The 22,135-nt window shown below is 43.2% G+C and overlaps 1 protein-coding gene across 4 annotated transcripts in view; it reads right to left on the reverse strand.

Moving 5' to 3' along the window:
* The window catches only part of MPPED2 (metallophosphoesterase domain containing 2), a 289,645-nt gene that overhangs the window by 3,842 nt on the left and 263,668 nt on the right, over nt 1-22,135 (reverse strand). For all 4 annotated transcript variants that reach the window (XM_069740571.1, XM_069740572.1, XM_069740574.1 and 1 more), the window contains exon 6: nt 8,515-8,628. In XM_069740571.1, the coding sequence (XP_069596672.1) occupies nt 8,515-8,628 (114 nt within the window). The remainder of the gene's footprint in view (nt 1-8,514; nt 8,629-22,135) is intronic.

A 22,135-nucleotide genomic window follows, 5' to 3' on the forward strand; every position in this document is an offset into this window, starting at 1 on the left:
GCAGGTTTGCAATTTTCACTTGGCAACATTCTTTGCTGCTTGTTTCTGGAAAACACCCATGCAGTCAAAATCATAACTGCACCTGTAGATAAATTCCCAGAGGGGTGTAATATCCAAAATGGGGTCAATAGAGGGGAAATTATGCTCTTCTGACACTAAGGGTATGTTCCCATGGTCAGTAAACACTGCAGGTTGGACGCTGCATACATCCGCAGCGTCCAGATGTTACAGCATAGTGGATGGGATTTGAAGAAATCCTGTCTCCACTATGCGTACTGAGACACCCGCGAATCACCCGCGGAGACGGATATATGGCGCGTCTTTCCAGACTGCAGTATTTCTATTTATCTTGCGGGGACGCGAGTCTCTGCAAGATGAATGTCACCCGTACAATATATGGGACGCGGTGATTCCACACGGTTCAATGAACACATGCGGAATTACCTGCGTTCAAAAGCAGGCAGCGCTTTGGACAAGGCAGACATGTGCTGTGTCCAAAGCGCTGCAGATTCCTGACCGTAGGCACATACCCTTAGGGGCACCCCATCCCTCAACACCCCCCCACCCCCCCAAGTCTTGCAGTACTGTACAGCCACATTGGGGTATTTCTACGTTCACCAGAAATTGTGTGACTAATTTTAGTATACTTTGTAAAATGACATCACTTATTGGGGGGGGGGTTCTGCTGTTCTGGCACCTCATGGGCTCTGCCAATGTAACATGGCACCCACAAACCATTCCAACAAAATGGGCACTATAATATGGCGCTTCTTCCCTTCTGAGGTTAGCACTGCACCTCAGAAGTTGTTTTCAACAAAATATGAGGCATTGGCATACTCAAGAGAAATTGTATAACATTTTGTGGTCCATTTTCTCCTTTTGTATCTTTTGAAAATTGAAAACTTAAGGCCAAAGTAGCATTTTAATGGAAAAAAAATAATTTTCCATTGACTCAGCCCAATGATGTGAATCGCCTGAGGGTTAAAAATGTTGACTACACCCCCTAGATGAATTCCTTAAGAGGAATAGTTTCCACAATGGGGTTACTTATGAGGGTTTCTGCTGTTTTGGAATGTCAGATGGAAAGTGAAATGTGAATTGCATCCATTGTTACAGCCAGAAATCAATTGGTGCTCCTTCCCTTCTGAGTCCTGCCGTGTGGCCAAACAGCAGTTTTCCACAGCAAATTGTATGGTCCATTTTCTCCTGTTACCCTAGTGAAAATGAAAAATTTGGGGCTCAAGCAACACATTTTGCGGGGGAAATGTATTACTTCATTTTCACGGATCAACATTATAAAATTCTGTGAAGCAATTGTGGGTTCACTACATTTCTATGTAAATTCCTTGAGGGATGTATTTTCCAAAATCGGTTCACTCGTAGGGGGTTTCCACTGTTAAGGTAATCAGAGGCTCTAAAAACAAAACATGGCATCCACTACTGATTTTTGCTTTCCAAAAGTAAAATAACACCTTATGTCCGATTCATCAAAAGGTTCAAGTCAGAATTTTAGGGAAAAAGCTTTGAACGCTAAGGCTTGGCAATACATATGCAAGATAATTACATATGGATCCTGTAACCATAGATCTCCTTTGAACTAATATCCAGTGGGCAAATTCATCGAGATACATTGAAGACCAACATGTGGATGGATAAGTACCATGACACACATCGTTTATTACCATATATGATTCTACCATAACACTAATTTATTCATCAGATTCATGTATTTAACTATATACAGTGGGGGAAATATGTATATAATAAGTATTTGATCCCTTGCTGATTTTGTAAGTTTGCCCATTGACAAAGACATGAACAGTCTATAATTTTAAGGGTATGTTAATTTTAACATGGAGAGCTAGAATATCAAAAGTAAAATCCAGAAAATCACACTGTATAAATTATATAAATTTATTTGCATTTTGCAGTGAGAAATAAGTATTTGTTTTCTTTGGCAAACAAGACTTAATACTTGGTGGCAAAACCCTTGTTGGCAAGCACAGCAGTTAGACATTTTTTTGTAGTTGATAATGAGGTTTGCACATAGGTCAGGAGGAATTTTGGTCCTCTCCTCTTTGCAGATCATCTCTAAATCATTAAGATATTGAGGTTTTTGCTTAACAACTCGGAGCTTCAACTCCCTCCATAAGTTTTCTAAGGGATTAAGGTCTGGAGACTGGCTAGGCCACTCCATGGCCTTAATGTGCTTCTTTCTGAGCCACTCCTTTGTATGTTTTGGGTCATTGTCTTCCTGGAAGACGCAGCCCCGACCCATTTTTAATGTCCTGGCGGAGGAAAAGAGGTTGTCACTAAAAACTGTATGGTACATGGCTCCATCCATTTTCCCATTGATGCAGTGAAGTAGTCCTGTGCGCTTAGCAGAGAAACACCCCCAAAAACATGTTTCCACCTCCATGCTTGACAGTGGGGACAGTGTTCTTTGGGTCATAGGCAGCATTTCTCTTCCTCCAAACATGGCGAGTTGAGTTAAAGCCAAATAGCTCAATTTCTGTATCATCTGACCACAGCACCTTCTGCCAATAACTCACTGAATCATCCAGGTGTTCATTGGCAAACTTCAGACGTGCCTGCACATGTGCCTTCTTGACCAGGGGGACCTTGCGAGCACTGCAGGATTTTAAACCTTTATGGCGTAATGTGTCAACAATGGTTTTCTTGGTGACTGTGGTCCCAGTTGCTTTGAGATCATTAACAAGTTCCCCCCGTGTAGTTTTAGGCTGATCTCTCACCTTCCTCATGATCAAGGATAACCCACGAGGTGAGATTTTGCATGGTGCCCTAGATCGATGTTAATTGACAGTCATTTTGTATTTCTTCCATTGTCTCCTTCTCACTCAGCGTCTTACTTATGGTTTTGTAGCCCATTCCAGCTTTGCGCAGGTCTATGATCTTGTCCCTCAAATAAATAAGGCAGCACACTTTTTTGAAATTTGTATTCATTAGCCTTCTGACTGAGCACTCCATCTCTTAGCCACAGGTGTTTTAATCGCAGCAGGTCCATTACTCCTCCACAGAGAGAAAGATATTTAGTCTAAGAAGAGGTTTAACATGAACCCATTCAGATGAAGACGTTTATTCTCAGCGAGGAAAGGAAAGTTTAGGACCTGGTATACAAGAGATTCCCTAATGTGGCTACCAGGTTCACATGAATTGGCCAATTTATGCGCTAAACGCTCTCATTTTTTTCATATTTCAAGTGCAGTAATGCAGTTCAATTTTCATGTTTGCATGTTTTAGCGCCGCAGTGTGCTGCCTTATTTATTTGACTGTATATGAGTTGGTTCAGAAACTGTTCACTCTTAGTCTATGCTTGGATGTGACGGTCAGTTTTTTGAAATTTGTATTCATTAGCCTTCTGACTAAGCACTCTGCCTCTTAGCCACAGGTGGTTTAATTGCAGCAGGTCCATTACCCCTCCACGGAGAGAGAGAGAAATTTAGTCTAACAAGAGGTTTAACAGGTACCCATTCAGATGAAGACGTTTATTCTCAGCGAGGAAAGGAAAGTTTAGGACCTGGTATACGAGAGATGCCCTAATGTGGCTACCAGGTACACATGAATTGGCCAATTTATGTGCTAAACGCTATCATTTTTTTCATATTTCTAGTGCAGTAATGAAGTTCAATTTTCATGTTTGCATGTTTTAGCGCCGCAGTGTGCTGCCTTATTTATTTGACTGTATAAGAGTTCTTGACTCTAGGTTCAGCAACCTGTTCACACTTAGCCAATGCTTGGATGTGACGGTCAGTTTTTTTGTATGATCTTGTCCCTGACATCCTTATAAAGCTCTTTGGTCTTGCCCATGTTAGAGTCTGACTGATTAATTGAGTCTGTGGACAGGAGTCTTTTATAAATGTGACTATGTAAGACAGCTGTCTTTAATGCAGGTAATGAGTTGATTAGGAGCGTCAAGCTGGTCTGTATGAGCCAGAACTCTTAATGGCTGGTAGGGGATCAAATACTTATTTCTCACTGTAAAATATAAATAAATGTATATAATTTATACAATGAGATTTTCTGGATTTTATTTTTGATATTCTATCCCTCAATGTTAAAATTAACCTACCCTTAAAATCATACACTGTTCATGTCTTCATCAGTGGGCAAACTTACAAAATCAGCAAGGAATCAAATACCTCTTTCTCTCACTATAGATATATCAGTTGCTGGATTGTCTCCTGCACTATATGAGATGAAAGTGAAACATTGTTATTTTCATTGATTACTATCATGGCATATGTCATACACGTATAAACATACAAATGCACAAATAATGTGTCTGCTTGTTTGATGTGTATAGGAACAGATCATACACTACAGGCATGAACATTAATGTGCAAATGTTTTATCTGACCTGTTGATCTAAAAAATTGCATATATGGTTCTGAGAGATAATCGCGCTGTTTGTAAATTATTTAGCCTATCTTGTGAACCCTACTTTGATGGACTATTATTAAATCTATCTATTCTGTACCTTATGGTTTGGTGGATCTTCTGTGCATCCTCCCAAAAAATGAATATTCTTTACATTGTCATGGAAATCCGCTTATTAATATTGTCATCCTGATGATTACCCATGTACGGGGTTTATAGGGAATCTCAGAGACAGACGACATGTGAGTGGAGGCCTAGCGTACCGATTAAGGGTGCCAACCCCTATGGACAGGAAGGGTCACTCTAGGAGACATTAGGTAGAGATTTATATCCATTGCTATTATTTTGAACACCCATTAACCTATCTACTACGATTAGTGAGATAATCCTCTATTGCAGTGGTCATCTGTATGATATAGCCGCATCATACCACTATAGGAGGATTAAAATATAACTTATTGATGGGAATATGTATTTGCTGTGATTCTACGTCTTGATCTATATATTGTTTATTTTATTGTCGCACAAATGTCAGTAATTTTGGTGGCATGTTTTGTTTAAAATATTTTAATATGATTAAAAGTGATATTTTTAGGGTTAGGTATGTAAAACAACACTTCGGGTTGTGCCTAAATTTTGCGACTATTGACGTCTACATGACAGTTTCTTCCAGCTGGGCAGAGCAGGGGTGGGACACGGAACAGGTTGCATCCATGGATTGTCAAATTCATGACGAGTGGTGGCATTCACTACGCTACAATTCTTATTCCAGCAGGGGTTGGTGTTTGGCAAGGCGCACACAAAGGTGTATGTCGCTAGCCCAATGCTCTCAATTCATGAAAAGGTGTACGCTGACTCCAGCACAGCCCCTCATCAAGATCGGCATTAACGCCAGTCTTGATTAATCTGGCCCTTTATTTTTTCTAATATAGTTCCTATGGCAAAAAAGTTACAGTATATAAAATTATGAAGAGGAGAAAAAAGGAGCTATACTAGGTATATATATATATATATATATATATATATATATATATATATATATATATATATATATATATATATATATATATATATATATATATATATATATAAAAATCCAAAATTTATTAACAAATCACATAGTCCATATTAAACATACAGCTAAAACAGCGCCCCATATAAGTCTAGCCCCCAGTGAGGCAATAATCAGAACATGGGGAGGTGGGCAAACACTTACCAAAGGGTGCGCATGCGCCGCCTTTTGACCACTTGGATTGGCCCACACGATACATGGGACTTACCCTCTGACCCTTAAAGGTCCTACGAGCAGGTGATTAGGTACTCCCTTGAGAAAGCGGTCGAATAGGGACGCGAAAGGCACGTCGGGGGGCTTCTTTTCACACACCCGGCCTTGGATCCTCCAACCCCTACCTTTGGTAAGTGTTTGCCCACCTCCCCATGTTCTGATTATTGCCTCACTGGGGGCTAGACTTATATGGGGCGCTGTTTTGGCGGGCACACTTGCCTGGATGATAGCACTTTGCACCTTATGGTTAGCCGGCTAGGCTTTTAGGTATTAGGGTTCTTTGGTGGATCCTGTCCATCCTGGTGTATTGTTTCTGCATATGTACTACTGCCTTTGAATATGTATGTTTAATATAGACTATGTGATTTGTTAATAAATTTTGGATATATATACCGTATATATATATATATATATATATATATATATATATATATATACCCCTAGTATAGCTCCTTTTTCTTCTCCGTTAATATGGGCTAACTATAGCCATTGTTTTCTGGTGGAACCATGTCAGAGAGGTTTTTGTGGCTAGTATATAAAATTAGTAAGAATCAGGACAGAAACTCTAATGTCACCTATTGGATTTAGCAATCCTAAACATCATTACATGACTTAGGATAAGAAGGCAAACACCATTTGCAGACACGTGTTTTGAAGTGATTACTTCTCATCAGTGCAAAGCAAGAACATCTGTTTGGCTGGATGAGAAGCCTTTGACAGTGGATATAAGGAGTAAACATGTGTCTGCAAATAGAGTTTCTGGTTTGGAGTTTTATCCTAAGTTATATGGCAAGGTTTGTTAAAGGGTCGATAATTACTTTTAGGATTGCTACTTCCAATAGGTGTCACTAGAGTTTCTGTCCTTTTCCACTCTGAAGAGTGGGTTCAAATCCCATCAAGGAGAACATCTGCAAGGAGTTTTTATGTTCTCCCTGCGTTAGCGTGGGTTTCCTCCGGATTCTATGGTTTCCTCACAAACACCAAAGACATACTGATAGGGAACCTAGATTGTGAGCCCCAATGGAGACAGTGATGGTGGTCAATGTAAAGCGCTGTGGAATAAATGGTGCTATAACAGAGTAAAATAAATAAATAGAACAGTAATTTAAAATACATACAATAGTCCAAATTCATTAAGACTGGTCTTATTCACACCAGTTTTAATGAGGGGGCCTGATGGACCAAGAGGCGCCTTAGTCGTAAAGAAGTAGATGCCTCATTTGGGACTGAACTAAGATTTGTGGTGTAAGGTACACAGCTGCTCATTATGACCTAGATGGGCGGATTAGACGAGCAGTCATTGCCACACCCTGTTCCACCTGCATCCTGCCCAGCACCACCAAAAAACAACCTCACAAAAAAATCCACTACATTTTTGCACACAGTCTTTTACGCCAATCCATGTATACACTTCAATGAATCGAGGATAATGTTTTGATAACTTTTTATTAAGTTGGGTGTAATTCCTAAAAAAAAAAACACTATTCTGTCGCTTTGATTTTTTCTCTCACAGTGTTTACTGATTTGGGTTAATTAATTTTATATTTGGATAGACTGCAATTTTACAGGCACAGACATATCAAATATGTTTATTTTTATTGTCTTTATTTTAATGTGTAAAATAATAACATGTTTATATTTTTAAAAACTTCTTTTTCTTTAGTCTAACGAGGAACTTGAACCTGAGATTTTCTGATTGCCTATTCTATACATTGCAAATACCACTTACCGTAATGGCAGAATACAGTGAATATCTGTCTCCTATGGAGGTCAGTCTGTGACTGAGTTTTACAGAAGTACCAAGAAGGCAGCAAATGTGGCCATCAGTAGGCCCCTGGCTGCCACGGTGACGCTTTGGTCACGGAGATCATATAGCAGGGGTCGGTGGGAGCCACAGTGCATGCGACCATGTATAAGACTAGCAGTAGTGATCAGAGCTCAGAGACACAGATACCGGCTATGTACGGTAATATATGGTAGTTGGTGCTACCACTTGTGCATGGAGCTCGGCTCCTGAATCTTCTCCACATGCTGTCACCATTACAGTGACATAGGTATATATGGCAATTATGTATGGATTAAAAATATCTAGGATAATTGTTAGAGATGTTCAAAAGGATGTGCTTCAGTCTGGCACAGGCTTAGGTGGCAGCTAAACTACGGCAATGCAAACTACAACTAATGGAACATGAATGCTGCCATCCTAGGCACTTCTTGCGATTACTAGATCCCTGTTATGTCTTGACTTTGTGCGAGCCTTAGTGGTTACTAAGAACTGTATATCTATCCTAAGAAAAAAAAATATCTATGATACGCACCCTTGTAATTCAAGGGGATAAGTCAGAATTAATCTGGATATTGATTCAGCACAGCTATGAGATGAACAACATTTTTTCCCATAACAAAAGAAGTTTCAAGGTTAAAAGACTTGGGTCCAATGTAAGTAAAATGTATACACTTTGCAGTATACCAACCTCCAAATTGTGTAGGTTGAGCTCATGTGTTGTTGCGCACTTGACCGGGCAGATCAGTTGCAGCGGTTGGGTGAACTAAACATAACTGTACATGATGTCCATCCATCACACGTATAGACCTCATGCAAGAACCCTGCATCAGCAGGAACACGATAGAATTCAAAGGATTAGTATATTGCAAAGTTTAAGTATATTAAGTCAGTTCTTTTAGCCAGGATACCCCTGTTAAGATCCCACTGTTGCAAAAGTGGAGAGGTACTGCACATAGCTTCTCTTGCTTCAGATCCCTCAGCATGACCAGTTCAGCTTCACTACATCTACAGAGAAGCAATTGACAGTTGTTAGCCATGTACTTACCTTCATGGATGCCACCAAATACATGCAATTTGGGCCTGACCCTCCTTTGCACTGTGTTAAGAAGTTCTACACATCCAACCCTCTGTAATTCTTTAGGGACCCAGTCCCGGAAACCTAATGCACATAAAGGTGAAGAAAAGAAAAATAAAACATCAGTATACTTAATATTCTGTAATAAAAGGTGGTTCTTCCTTCTAGGAGCCTTTGCTGGAAACCATAAATCATGAAAAAGGTTTATTACAATATCTGTAATAGAACACCGCCCATTAAACACCATCAGAATGCTTTTAAGGAGCCTTCACTTTATGTTAGAGAGACCCCAAACATGGAACGTTCTGACAGAGATAATGAACATTTTCTTTTCCCACCAGCTTGATTTATAAAAGCGAGGGTGATAGAATTAACTTTATTCCTCGGAGTTCCTCTCCGTTTTTTCCCGGCAGTAACCTAATTATTTAGCCGTTCCCTTATCCTATTCTCTCATTTCATTTTTTTTGCAGGCTCTTCCTTAATTGCATTTTTTTTTTCATTTAGCGGGGAATATATTGGAAAGGATGTTTAATATCTCAGCTTTATCATGCAGCCGACAATCTGCTGCTTTTCTCGGTTTTTACAAGTCACAGGACCACCACTTTCCACTGTCACAAAAACACAATTCCTCCAGAATACTCAGCTAGTCTCTACAATGGACGTTTTAGGAATGGAAATGGTCTGATGGAATGAAACATTTAACGAAGTCAGTGATGTGATAAGATCTAAACTTGTTATTACATGGATAATACAAATACTCATTAACAGGCTAAAACCTTCTAATTGGTAATGGTCGCCTGACACTGACAGCAGTGGGTGAAATGTGGAAAAATGCTGCAAAGTAGGAATGCTTTATAAACAGAATTATTACTGGTAACAGCTACATTTTATCAATTAACAAAATGCAAAATGAATGAATAAAAGAAATTTGGTGACCACCATTTGCCTTCAAAACAGGATGAACTCTTCTAGCTATACTTGCACACAGTTTCTGAAGTAACTCGGCAGGAGGTTGTGGCAAACATCTTGGAGAAGTAACCACAGATCTTCTGTGGATGTCTCATGTATAAATCCTTGTCTCTTCTTCTAACCCCAGAAGGACTCAATGAAATTGAGATCAGGGCTCTGAAGGGGACCATATCATCACTTCCCTGACCCCGTGCTCTTCTTCACATTGTTGGTGTGTTTACGGTCACTGTCCTGCTGCAGAATAAATTTGGAGCCACTCAGACTCCTCTCTGATGGTATTATACGATGGAGAAGTATTTGCCTATATTCCTTGGCAGAGACCAATCTTTCCTATCTGGTCTCATTACATCATCTTATCCCACAAGTTATAGACCCTGAATGATCTTGTGCTCAGATTCTGGACTGTCGATGAAAGAGTTAAATCCACGGTCAGGAGCACTGGCCACAGAAAAAGTCTTATGAACATGGCAGCACAAAGGTTAAAATCGCAGACTTTCCGAAACTTAAGTGAATGCCTAGCAATGAAGTCACAGCTAATTGATGGCTCTTACAGTTTAAGAGCCACTTAGTTCTACAGTTAATGTAGAGAAACCATAAAACTGAACATCAATTATCACACAAACTACCCAAGAAGAACTAAAAAAAAAAGCATACGAGATGGAGCAGGTGAGGAGCTTACAGATCTATATATCTCTTCCATATTGTACGGATTGGGCAGTTCTATATTTATACTCCACAACATTGAAACTGCAACCTCAAGATGGATATGTCTTGTAAGTATGAAAATCACAGCAGGACGAATACACGTTACTCATATGTAATGATGAAAAAGCGCAAACAATATTTTCACAACATCTCAGTTTATTCAGTATGGAGTATGAGCACCTCCAGCAGAAATCCCCGCACTTACACACCTTGGCTGCTATCAATAAGGTTATTAAAGAAGCACTTTAATGAAGATTTTATTTTTATCTGACATGTCTAATGTGCTTGAAAGGAGAGAAATCCAGAGATGCTGCAGGCCATGGTAGCATGTTTAGTCCACGTAGGATGCTTACGAGCAACCTGCAGCCTGGCGTTGCCATGCTTAAAAATAGCTTTTTGGACACCGATAATTACATGATTCATCCATTCTGTACTGCAAGTGAAATTGGTTGTCACATACTAAACCTAAGGCATCAAACATGATATTGAGCCACAAGCCAGATGTCCAGCTATAGATGTTCCATTGACCCGATGGCACCGCTCTGAAAGGTCATCATAGTGCAGAACAAGATGGAAATGGAGGTTTATCCTCTTCGGCGATGAGTCCCCCTTTTGATTTGGCTGTAATGATAGCCGGAGAATGGTCTAGAGTCCACGTGGACAACGCCTTCATGTAGGTATGTCACATTGGTCCTACTCCTAGGATTATGGTGTGGAAGGGCATACTGTACAGCAACTGGGCCCCTTTAGTCTTCATTTCAGATACACGAACAGTCATAACACGGCCATTTCTCCAAAGTGTCCCAAGAGCCATTTTTCAACATGACCACTCCAGGCCACATGTTGTTTGTGCTACTGTGAGCAGCCAGAGTTCCCAAATATGCTACCATGGTCTTTAGCATGTCCGGACTTGCCTCCCATTGAGCACATCTGGGACGTCATTGATCGGCAATTGAAAAATCAGTTGCCAGCAGCAGATTTTGATGATTTGCTCAAAATGCATTCTGTGCGGCAGAACATTCCTTAGACAACCATTTAATGATCTCACTGACAGATGATTGAAGTTGATCGGGTCACGACACAAGCATGGAGAAAGCTATACATGCGTGTGTTGTGACTAGTGACACAGCTGTGACACATGTAGCTGCGAAGCCGAACAGCTGATCAGCCGGCGTGTTCCATGTATCCGTGTTTCCTCGGCAGCTTATTTGGTAAACGCTATAGCGTGCCAAATAAACCCTGACTCAATCAAATTCGCTCATCTCTACTCTCTGACAGCAGCCAAAACATTTAAGTGCAGGGATTTCTGTATGTAGCTCTTATACTTGATGCTTACTAAATCAAGAGGTTTTAAACATTTTGTTTCCATTTTTCTTCATCTGCAAATCATGTCTATTTATTCTGTGATTTACACAACTTTTCCTTTTTGGTGTAGCAACATTCAAGGTCATTCAGTACTATGTGAAATGCTCTTTACTAGGCAGATTCATTATTGATGTCCAAAGAGAAAGGAGGCAGCACTCATCATTAGGGGCGTCTAAACTTTAGTATAGCAGTAAAAACATAGCAGTAAGGGAGAAGAGGTGGAGACAATGCAGGACTACGGCCATTTAACTTATTCGCTATACATTTTGGGCCACTTGGTAAAGTTATCTTTCTGTTGTAACTTTTGTTCCCTCCAAAACTTTGCTTATTTAGAAGTTTTAGATTAAGGACACGCAACTTTAACCAAATGTCACATTTTTTGGACATGTAGCACTTCAGACCTTGCCTGGAGTAATGTTCAATATTTCTCATATTTGCAACCAATAGTACAGAAAAAAAGGTATAAAATGGTCAAAAGCACAAAATTTTTTTTTTATTTTGTGCCAAATTCATGAAGGGCGTGAGTCATTTTTAAGAATTTGACACCTAAAATGTCAGTGATTATCACATGGCAAGTGACTTCAATAAATCACAAATGATGAATAGGACCATTTGTGTCCAGAGTTTTACACTTGGATTGCATGACTGGTTTGCACAGAGGCAAATCATCCAAGACTGGGGTCTACTTAGTGAAGTGGGTGCCAAGATGGTCACAATGTAATAAGTCAGTAGCCTTTAGTTACATGAACATTATGCACATCAGCTTCATTATTAGATCATGAAATGTTATACAACTTTCTAATATACTTTATCATTTCTAAGACATATTCTTCATTATTTTTAAGATCTGCAGAAAATCCCTCATGAGGCTGGTTTCACATTTGCGTTTTTTTGCCGCTGCGTTTTAGCGCAAAAAAAGCATGCTTTTTTCACCTATACTTAACATTAACCCCTTTACCCCCAAGGGTGGTTTGCACGTTAATGACCAGGCCAATTTTTACAATTCTGACCACTGTCCCTTTATGAGGTTATAACTCCGAAACGCTTCAACGGATCTTAGCGATTCTGAGATTGTTTTCTTGTAACATATTGTACTTCATGATAGTGCTAAAATTTCTTCGATATAACTTGCGTTTATTTGTGAAAAAAACGGAAATTTGGCGAAAATTTTGAAAATTTCACAATTTTCCAACTTTGAATTTTTATTCTGTTAAACCAGAGAGTTATGTGACACAATATAGTTAATAAATAACATTTCCCACATGTCTACTTTACATCAGCACAATTTTTGAAACAAACTTTTTTTTTTCAAGGAAGTTATAAGGGTTAAAATTTGACCAGCAATTTCTCATTTTTACAACCAAATTTACAAAACCATTTTTTTTAGGGACCACCTCACATTTGAAGTCATTTTGAAGGGTCTATATGGCAGAAAATACCCAAAAGCGACACCATTCTAAAAACTGCACCCCTCAAGGTGCTCAAAACCACATTCAAGAAGTTTATTAACCCTTCAGGTGATTCACAGCAGCAGAAGCAACATGGAAGGAAAAAATTAACATTTTACTTTTTAGTCACAAAAATGATCTTTCAGCAATAATCTTTTTAATTTCCCAAGGGTAAAAAGAGAAAATGGACCTCAAAAGTTGTTGTCCAATTTATCCTGAGTACGCTGATACCCCACATGTGAGGGGGAACCACTTTTTGGGCGCATGGCAGGGCTCAGAAGGAAAGGAGCGCCGTTTGACTTTTTCAAGCTAAATTTGGCTGGAATTGAGATCGGACGCCATGTCGCGTTTGGCGACCCCCTGATGTGCCTAAACAGTGGAAACCCCCCACAAGTGACCCTATTTTGGAAACTAGACCCCCTAAGGAACTTATCTAGATGTGTCATGAGCACTTTTATCCCCCAAGTGCTTCACGAAAGTTTATAACGCCCGGGCGTGAAAAAAAAAATTCCTATTTTTTCCACAAACATGATCGTTTAGTCCCCAATTTTTTATTTTCTCAAGGGTAAAAGGAGAAATTGGACCCCAAAAGTTGTTGTCCAATTTGTCCTGAGTACGCTGATACCCCATATGTGGGGGGGGACCACTGTTTGGGCGCATGGCAGGGCTCAGAAGGAAAGGAGCGCCGTTTGACTTTTTCAAGCTAAATTTGGCTGGAATTGAGATCGGACGCCATGTCGCGTTTGGCGACCCCCTGATGTGCCTAAACAGTGGAAACCCCCCACAAATGACCCCATTTTGGAAACTAGACCCCCTAAGGAACTTATCTAGATGTGTCATGAGCACTTTTATCCCCCAAGTGCTTCACGAAAGTTTATAACGCCCGGGCGTGAAAATAAAAATTCCTATTTTTTCCACAAACATGATCGTTTAGTCCCCAATTTTTTATTTTCTCAAGGGTAAAAGGAGAAATTGGACCCCAAAAGTTGTTGTCCAATTTGTCCTGAGTACGCTGATACCCCATATGTGGGGGGGACCACTGTTTGGGCGCATGGCAGGGCTCAGAAGGAAAGGAGCGCCGTTTGACTTTTTCAAGCTAAATTTGGCTGGAATTGAGATCGGACGCCATGTCGCGTTTGGCGACCCCCTGATGTGCCTAAACAGTGGAAACCCCCCACAAATGACCCCATTTTTGAAACTAGACCCCCTAAGGAACTTATCTAGATGTGTCATGAGCACTTTTATCCCCCAAGTGCTTCACGAAAGTTTATAACGCCCGGGCGTGAAAAAAAAAATTCCTATTTTTTCCACAAACATGATCGTTTAGTCCCCAATTTTTTATTTTCTCAAGGGTAAAAGGAGAAATTGGACCCCAAAAGTTGTTGTCCAATTTGTCCTGAGTACGCTGATACCCCATATGTGGGGGGGGACCACTGTTTGGGCGCATGGCAGGGCTCAGAAGGAAAGGAGCGCCGTTTGACTTTTTCAAGCTAACTTTGGCTGGAATTGAGATCGGACGCCATGTCGCGTTTGGCGACCCCCTGATGTGCCTAAACAGTGGAAACCCCCCACAAGTGACCCCATTTTGGAAACTAGACCCCCTAAGGAACTTATCTAGATGTGTCATGAGCACTTTTATCCCCCAAGTGCTTCACGAAAGTTTATAACGCCCTGGCGTGAAAAAAAAAATTCCTATTTTTTTCCACAAACATGATCGTTTAGTCCCCAATTTTTTATTTTCTCAAGGGTAAAAGGAGAAATTGGACCCCAAAAGTTGTTGTCCAATTTGTCCTGAGTACGCTGATACCCCATATGTGGGGGGGGACCACTGTTTGGGCGCATGGCAGGGCTCAGAAGGAAAGGAGCGCCGTTTGACTTTTTCAAGCTAACTTTGGCTGGAATTGAGATCGGACGCCATGTCGCGTTTGGCGACCCCCTGATGTGCCTAAACAGTGGAAACCCCCCACAAGTGACCCCATTTTGGAAACTAGACCCCCTAAGGAACTTATCTAGATGTGTCATGAGCACTTTTATCCCCCAAGTGCTTCACGAAAGTTTATAACGCCCTGGCGTGAAAAAAAAAATTCCTATTTTTTTCCACAAACATGATCGTTTAGTCCCCAATTTTTTATTTTCTCAAGGGTAAAAGGAGAAATTGGACCCCAAAAGTTGTTGTCCAATTTGTCCTGAGTACGCTGATACCCCATATTTGGGGGGAACCACTGTTTGGGCGCATGGCAGGGCTCAGAAGGAAAGGAGCGCCGTTTGACTTTTTCAAGCTAACTTTGGCTGGAATTGAGATCGGACGCCATGTCGCGTTTGGAGAGCCCATGATGTGCCTAAACAGTGGAAACCCCCCACAAGTGACCCCATTTTGGAAACTAGACCCTCTAAGGAACTTATCTAGTTGTGTGGTGAGAATTTTGAACCCCCACGTGCTTCACTAAAGTATATAATGCCCAGGCGTGAAAATAAAAAATCCTATTTTTTCCTACAAAAATGATCGTTTAGTCCCCAATTTTTAATTTTCCCAAGGGTACCAGGAGAAATTGGACCCCAAAAGTTGTTGTCCAATTTGTCCTGAGTACGCTGATACCCCATATGTGGGGAGGAACTACTGTTTGGGCACACGTTGGGGCTCGAAAGGGAAGTAGTGACGTTTTGGAATGCAGACTTTGATGGAATGTTCTGCTGGCATCATGTTCCATTTGCAGAGCCCCTGATGTGACTAAACAGTAGAAACCCCCCACAAGTGACCCCATTTTGGAAACTGTACCCCCTAAGGAACTTATCTAGTTGTGTGGTGAGAATTTTGAACCCCCACGTGCTTCACTAAACTTTATAATGCCCAGGTGTGAAAATAAAAAATCCTATTTTTTCCCACAAAAATGATATTTTAGTCCCCAATTTTTAATTTTCCCAAGGGTACCAGGAGAAATTGGACCCCAAAAGTTGTTGTCCAATTTGTCCTGAGTACGCTGATACCCCATATGTGGGGAGGAACTACTGTTTGGGCACACGTTGGGGCTCGAAAGGGAAGTAGTGACGTTTTGGAATGCAGACTTTGATGGAATGTTCTGCTGGCATCATGTTCCATTTGCAGAGCCCCTGATGTGACTAAACAGTAGAAACCCCCCACAAGTGACCCCATTTTGGAAACTGTACCCCCTAAGGAACTTATCTAGTTGTGTGGTGAGAATTTTGAACCCCCACGTGCTTCACTAAACTTTATAATGCCCAGGTGTGAAAATAAAAAATCCTATTTTTTCCCACAAAAATGATATTTTAGTCCCCAATTTTTAATTTTCCCAAGGGTACCAGGAGAAATTGGACCCCAAAAGTTGTTGTCCAATTTGTCCTGAGTACGCTGATACCCCATATGTGGGGAGGAACTACTGTTTGGGCACACGTTGGGGCTCGAAAGGGAAGTAGTGACGTTTTGGAATGCAGACTTTGATGGAATGTTCTGCTGGCATCATGTTCCATTTGCAGAGCCCCTGATGTGACTAAACAGTAGAAACCCCCCACAAGTGACCCCATTTTGGAAACTGTACCCCCTAAGGAACTTATCTAGTTGTGTGGTGAGAAATTTGAACCCCCACGTGCTTCACTAAAGTTTATAATGCCCAGGCGTGAAAATAAAAAATCCTATTTTTTCCCACAAAAATGATATTTTAGTCCCCAATTTTTAATTTTCCCAAAGGTAACAGGAGAAATTGGACATCAAAAGTTGTTGTCCAAATTGTCCTGATTACGCTGGTACGCCATATGTGGGAAAAAACTGTTTAGGCACACGTTGGGGCTCGAAAGGGAAGTTGTGACGTTTTGGAATGCAGAAATTGTCTGCGGTCGTCATGTTCCGTTTGCAGAGCCCCTGATGTGCCTAAACAGTAAAAAAAACCCACAAGTGACATCATTTTGGAACCTAGACCCCCCCCAAGGAACTTATCTAGATGTGCCCCCTTTTTGGAACTAATGTACGCTTTCTTGTAAAGTAAATTAGTAGTGCATGGAGGTGTGGTACAATCTGAAGCAATCCTTCATACACAGGCCAGGTTTTTCGGGGCAGGTGTCGCATTGATAAATGGTGTCCTTGCGTATTCCCCTTTTGTAACACACTCGGCACCTTTTTTGCGGCTTACCTTTTCTGCCGGTTGGCGGGACCACCCCCGGAAAATGCTGGCCTGGTACGATACGAGCACCTTCAGTTCCGGAAGTACTGGGGCCCTCTCCTTCCGGAGTACCAAATATCAGGGCCTTAACCACTACCTCCTGGAACTGAAGGTACGACGTATCGGTGTGGCGTGCACATCGTAACAGCAGGAAAGCGTTGAGCATTGCCATTTGTACGATGTGGACGGCCAACTTTTTGTACCACACCTTGGCCTTTCTCAAAGCACTGTATGGTTGGAGGAGTTGATCAGAGAGATCAACCCCCCCCATGCTTTTGTTGTAGCCCAGTACACAGTCCGGTTTGCAGACCTGTGTAGAGGTACCCCGTACAGTGCTGAGGGCTCTGCCATCACCATGTATGGTGGTCAAGAGAAGGACATCCCTCTTGTCCTTGTACTTGACCACCAGCAGGTGGTCGCTACATTGGGCCTTGCTCTCACCTTTTCTGAGCATCTGCCGAAGTAGCGTCTTTGGGAGGCCTCTCTGATTTTTGCGCACAGTACCGCAGGCTGCGGTACCTCGCGCAGAGAGGGATTTGTAGAGTGGGATGCTGGTATAAAAGTTATCAGTATAGAGGTGATAACCTTTATCCAGCAGTGGGTGCACCAAATCCCACACGATCTTCCCACTCACTCCCAGGACAGGAGGACACTCAGGGGGTTCAATCCTGCTGTCCTTCCCTTCATACACTCTAAACCTGTGGATGTACCCTGAGGCACTCTCACACAGCTTGTAGAGTTTGATTCCGTACCTGGCCCTTTTGTTGGGCAGGTATTGACGGAATCCGAGCCGCCCCTTAAAATGGACCAAGGACTCATCCACGCAGATGTCCCTTTTGGGCACGTACACTTCAGAAAACTTTTTGTTGAAGTGTTCGATGACCGGCCGAACTTTGAACAGACGGTCAAAGTTGGGGTCATCTCGTGCGGGACACTGTGCATTATCGGAATAATGCAGGAATTTATGGATGGCCTCAAAACGTCTCCGAACCATGGCCATTCGGAATACTGGAGTGTTATATAAAACATCTACACTCCAATATTGCCGCATTTCTGGCTTCTTCACGATCCCCATGTGGAGGACCAGGCCCCAAAACTGCATCATTTCAACTGCGTCTACAGGAGACCAGTTGGAAAATGATGTACCGGGGTTTTGCTCCAAAAATTGACGAGCATACAAATTAGTTTGCTCCACCATGAGGTTAATAAAATCCTCAGAGAAAAAGACTTTGAAAAAGTCTGTTTCTGTGAGGCCCGTGGTGTCAAACTTGATTCCTGATTCTGCCACAAAATCAGGAATCAGTGGCTCGTAATTTTCGGGGGGCGAGGTCCATGTGGGTTCCGCAGTGGGGAGCGCTGGTTCAGGAGTGGTGGGGGCTGCCTCATCTTCTGTCCTGGGGCGTCTGCGTGGTGGTTCCGCAGGACCCGAGGAGGAAGAGGAGGAGGAGGAGGAAGAGGAGGAGGAGGAGGAAGAGGATGAAGAATCAGAAAAGTGAAGAAAAGTGGGATCCTCTCCCTCGCTATCAGTGTCGGAGGCAAGGAAAGCATATGCCTCCTCCAATGAATAGCGCTGTTGGGACGAACGGGACGAGCGGGACATTTTTGTGTGAATATGGTGATTGGGTGCACTTTATTGATAACTGTATGTGTATGTGTGGGGGGATAGTGATTTGTGCAAACTTATCTGAAAAGAAAATGCTAAAAGGAGAAGAAAAACCTGTAAAAAAAAAAAAAAAGGCAGGCACAAACTCTGATAAGAGAACTGCGTCACTTATCAAAGTTTGGCGGCTGCGGGATGTGTGTACGGAGGTTGCGCAAAAAGGCTGAAGGGAAAAAAGCGAGCGCGAGAGTTGATCGGTGAACTGCGTCACCAATCAACGCTCGGCGGCTGTTAAATGGGCGCACGGAAGGAGGTGCAAAGGGGGGTAAAAAGAGGGGGAAGGGAGATGGGGGTGGAAGTGGGGATTGGGCAGGGATCAGTGATCAAAACGTACGGTTGTAGTCAGGTGGCGCAAAAGGGGGGTGAAAAAAAAAAAAGGAAAACGGCAGGCACAAACTCTGATAAGTGAACTGCGTCACTTATCAAACTTTGGCGGCTGCGGAATGTGTGTACGGAGTTGGCGCAACGGGGGTGAGGGAAAAAAAGCGAGCGCGAGCGTTGATCGGTGAACTGCGTCACCAATCAACGCTCGGCGGCTGTTAAATGGGCGCACGGAAGGAGGTGCAAAGGGGGGTAAAAAGAGGGGGAAGGGAGATGGGGGTGGAAGTGGGGATTGGGCAGGGATCAGTGATCAAAACGTACGGTTGTAGTCAGGTGGCGCAAAAGGGGGGTGAAAAAAAAAAAAGGAAAACGGCAGGCACAAACTCTGATAAGTGAACTGCGTCACTTATCAAACTTTGGCGGCTGCGGAATGTGTGTACGGAGTTGGCGCAACGGGGGTGAGGGAAAAAAAGCGAGCGCGAGCGTTGATCGGTGAACTGCGTCACCAATCAACGTTCGGCGGCTGTTAAATGGGCGCACGGAAGGAGGTGCAAAGGGGGGTAAAAAGAGGGGGAAGGGAGATGGGGGTGGAAGTGGGGATTGGGCAGGGATCAGTGATCAAAACGTACGGTTGTAGTCAGGTGGCGCAAAAGGGGGGTGAAAAAAAAAAAAGGGAAAACGGCAGGCACAAACTCTGATAAGTGAACTGCGTCACTTATCAAACTTCGGCGGCTGCGGAATGTGTGTACGGAGTTGGCGCAACGGGGGTGAGGGAAAAAAGCGAGCGCGAGCGTTGATCGGTGAACTACGTCACCAATCAACGTTCGGCGGCTGTTAAATGGGTGCACGGAAGGAGGTGCAAAGGGGGGTAAAAAGAGGGGGAAGGGAGATGGGGGTGGAAGTGGGGATTGGGCAGGGATCAGTGATCAAAACGTACGGTTGTAGTCAGGTGGCGCAAAAGGGGGGTGAAAAAAAAAAAGGAAAACGGCAGGCACAAACTCTGATAAGTGAACTGCGTCACTTATCAAACTTTGGCGGCTGCGGAATGTGTGTACGGAGTTGGCGCAACGGGGGCGAGGGAAAAAAAGCGAGCGCGAGCGTTGATCGGTGAACTGCGTCACCAATCAACGCTCGGCGGCTACTAAATGTGCGCACGGAGGCGGCACAAATGGGGGTGGAGGGGGTAAAAAGAGGGGGAAGGGGGGATTGGGGTGGATGAACGGGGATTGGGGTGGATGAACGGGGATTGGGGTGGATGAACGGGGATTGGGCAGGGATCAGGGATAAAACTTACGTTTAGTTGTCTTCTTTCTTTAGCAGGGATTGTGGTGCTACAGGCTGCTGTGGCACCACAATACCCAGCACGGCAGGGAGATCCAGGCACAAAATCCAGCAGGGAGATCCAGCAGTATGACCGCTCTGTAGGAATCCTTAGCTAGAATGAGGACCCTGCAGAGCGGTCATACACAGGTCAGGCAGGTGACACAGACAGGTCACAGAGCGGTCATGCTGCTGCTGTGACCTGTCATTGGTGGGATCGACCATAACATCGATCCCACCAATCAGAGCTTTCCTGGTGACCTGGCTGTGACCTGCCTAGGATCGGATCTGTTCGCGCCATCCTAGGCAGGTCACAGCCAGGTCACCTGCAGGGCACAGAGCGGTCACAGAGTGATCGCCGCTGCGCCCTGTGATTGGCGCGATCGACGATGACATCGATCGCGCCAATCGGCTCCTGCAGGCCCTGCTGGGCCTGCACTGTGTCCTATCCTAGGATCGGTGCTATTAGAGCACCGATCCACGCAGGTTCCGGCAGGGCACAGCGCGGTAATACCGCGCGGTGCCCTGCGATTGGCGCGATCGATGCGATCGGCGATCGCGCCAATCCGGGCTGTTCTTGCCGGTGCCTGGCGTTGCCAGGCACCGGACCTAGGATCGAGTACATCGGTACTCGATCCTAGCCTGTGACCTCATTGTTTCAGCCGCTCCGATTGGCTGAAACAATGAGAATGGCTGTGATTGGCTGTTCAGAATTGAACAGCCAATCACAGCGATCGAGAGGGCGGGTGGGCGGCGACAATGCCCTGGATGCCGAGGCCATCTCCCCCCAGGTGAGATGGCGTCGGAATTTTAATGCGATCACCGCGACTTAAGTCGCGGTATCGCATTAAAGGGCAGGACGTACTATCCCGTCAAGGGTCAGATAGGCCCAGGGCACCTCGACGGGATAGTACGTCCAAGGTCACAGAGGGGTTAAAAATGCATGCGTTTTTTTTGCATGCGTTTTGCCGCGTTTAACAACTCATGTGTCGTTTCTATGCTTGCGTTTTGTTGTGGAAATGCAACATGTAGTAATTTCTAGAGGCGTTTTTTTGCGGCAAAAAAACGTATTGCTGTCTATGTAAACGCATGCGTTTTTCAGCACATGCGTTTGCTTGCGTTTTTAAACGCATGCATTTCAATAGAAAAAAAACAAGAATACACACTGATAAGCAACCCCCCACCATAAAGGTGATAAAGGGATCCAAACCCTAACTCTAACCCTAGGGATCCTAACCCTAACCCTAGGCATCCTAACCCTAGCTATTTCTGTTTATAGTGGGTTTTCTAGTTGATTTTGATGATTGGCAGCTGTCACACACTTATCATGCGTTTCAAAAACGCAAACGCAGGAAAAAACGCATGTAAACGCGTCAAAACTGCGCTTTTTTTACCACATGCAAAAACGCATGCGTCTAAAAAACGCAGCGTTTGCACGTGTTTAGGCTACGTTCACATTTGCGTTGTGCGCGGCTGCGTCGGCGACGCAACGCACAACGAAAATAAAAACGCACCAAAACGCACGCAAAAACGCTGCGTTTTGCGACGCATGCGTCCTTTTTTGCCGAAATTTGGACGCAAGAAAAATGCAACTTGTTGCGTTTTCTGCGCCCAACGCTTGCGGCAAAAAA

This window comes from Ranitomeya imitator, chromosome 9 (assembly GCF_032444005.1).
Source record: "Ranitomeya imitator isolate aRanImi1 chromosome 9, aRanImi1.pri, whole genome shotgun sequence".
NCBI classification, from domain to species: domain Eukaryota; kingdom Metazoa; phylum Chordata; class Amphibia; order Anura; family Dendrobatidae; genus Ranitomeya; species Ranitomeya imitator.